Source organism: Rhea americana, unplaced genomic scaffold, assembly GCF_003343005.1.
Source record: "Rhea americana isolate MKP2758 unplaced genomic scaffold, rheAme1 scaffold_922, whole genome shotgun sequence".
NCBI classification, from domain to species: Eukaryota; Metazoa; Chordata; class Aves; order Rheiformes; family Rheidae; genus Rhea; species Rhea americana.
Genome location: NW_028187114.1, coordinates 2963 through 5008, shown reverse-complemented (window position 1 = coordinate 5008; position 2046 = coordinate 2963). Strand labels below are relative to the sequence as shown.

The following is a 2046-nucleotide window of genomic DNA, read 5'->3' as shown; positions in this document are numbered from 1 at the left end:
CTAACACCCCTCTTTCTCTCTCCCCCCTCCCCTTTCTCTGCAGCGCCCGGGCCCCTGAGGCCGGAGGATGCACCTTAGCCATGGCGGCGGCGCTGCGGCCCGCTAGGATGATGCCAACGCCGGCGGCGGCGGCGGCAGCTCCGGCACTCGCTTGGCTGCTTCTCCTGCTTCTGCAACCGCCCGAAGCGACGCGGGGGACGGTGGCGGCGGCGGCGGCGGCTCCTCCACCCACCTGCCCGGCCGCTTGTTCCTGCAGCAACCAAGCGAGCCGGGTGGTTTGCACGAGACGTGAGCTGCTGGAGGTACCCGCCAGCATCTCGGTGAACACGCGGTACCTCAACCTGCAGGAGAACCACATCCAGGTGATCCGCACGGACACCTTCAAGCACCTGCGGCACCTGGAGATCCTGCAGCTCAGCAAGAACCTGGTGCGCAAGGTGGAGGTGGGCGCCTTCAACGGCTTGCCCAACCTCAACACGCTGGAGCTCTTCGACAACCGCCTCACCACGGTGCCCACGCAGGCCTTCGAGTACCTGTCCAAGCTACGCGAGCTCTGGCTCCGCAACAACCCCATCGAGAGCATCCCGTCGTACGCCTTCAACCGGGTGCCCTCCCTCATGCGCCTGGACCTGGGCGAGCTCAAGAAACTGGAGTACATTTCCGAGGGGGCTTTCGAGGGATTATACAACCTGAAATACCTTAATCTGGGGATGTGTAACATTAAAGACATGCCAAACCTCACGCCCTTGGTGGGGCTGGAGGAACTAGAGATGTCGGGGAATAATTTCCCCGAGATCAAACCGGGCTCTTTCCATGGGTTAAAGTCGCTCAAAAAACTCTGGATTATGAACTCGCAGATCAGCCTGATCGAGCGCAACGCCTTCGACGACCTCAAGGCGCTGGAGGAGCTCAACCTGGCGCACAACAACCTGGCGTCGCTGCCCCACGACCTCTTCACGCCGCTGCCCCGGCTCGAGCGGGTTCACCTCAACCACAACCCGTGGCGTTGCGACTGCGACGTCCTCTGGCTCAGCTGGTGGCTCAAGGAGACGGTGCCGAGCAACACGACGTGCTGCGCCCGGTGCCACGCGCCGCCGCCGTTGCGGGGCCGTTACATCGGCGAGTTGGAGCAGAGCCACTTCACTTGCTACGCTCCGGTCATCGTGGAACCGCCGGCCGACCTCAACGTCACCGAGGGCATGGCGGCGGAGCTCAAGTGCCGCACGGGCACGGCCATGACCTCRGTCAACTGGTTGACGCCCAACGGCACGCTCATGACGCACGGCTCTTACCGGGTGCGCATCTCGGTGCTGCACGACGGCACCCTCAACTTCACCAACGTCACCGTGCAGGACACGGGGCAGTACACCTGCATGGTGACCAACGCCGCCGGCAACACCACCGCCTCGGCCACGCTCAACGTGTCGGCCGCCGATGCGGCGGCGGCGGCCGCCGCGGCCGCCGCGGCCACCGGTTACACCTACTTCACCACCGTCACGGTGGAGACCACCGACGGCGGCGGCGGCGGCGGCGAGGAGCTGGCACCCAAGACGGAGGTGGCGCCCACGGCCACGGCGGCGTGGGCACCCGGCGGCGGCGGCGGCGGTTCCACGGCGCCGCCGGCCACCCGGGCCACCGCCAAGGCCTTCACGGTGGCCATCACGGCGGCGGCCGAGGGCGGCCTCAAGGACCTGGACGACGTGCTGAAGACCACCAAGATCATCATCGGCTGCTTCGTGGCCATCACCTTCATGGCGGCCGTGATGCTGGTGGCCTTCTACAAGCTGCGCAAGCAGCACCAGCGCCACAAGCACCACGGCCCCGCGCGCGCCGTGGAGATCATCAACGTGGAGGACGAGCTGGGCGCCGGCGCAGCCGCCGCCGCCGCCGCCGCCGGCGACAACCGGCTGGCGCTGCCGGCCCTGGAGCGCGACCACCTCGACCGTTACGCCGCCTTCGCCGCCCACTACGGCAACAGCGGCGGCGCCCTGGGCTGCGCCAAGAACCCGCTGCTCAACTCGGTGCACGAACCGCTGCTCTTCAAGA

General features: G+C 67.0%; 1 protein-coding gene across 1 annotated transcript; it reads left to right on the top strand.

Annotated features, from left to right (window-relative positions):
• Positions 1-34: 34 nt before the first annotated feature.
• On the top strand, positions 35-2045 carry LRRC4B (leucine rich repeat containing 4B; the record flags this gene model as incomplete). Its single annotated transcript, XM_085324711.1, has 1 exon — positions 35-2045. A coding segment is annotated over exon 1 (1965 nt), but the record flags the coding sequence as incomplete, so codon positions are not given.
• Between the last annotated feature and the right edge of the window lies 1 nt (position 2046).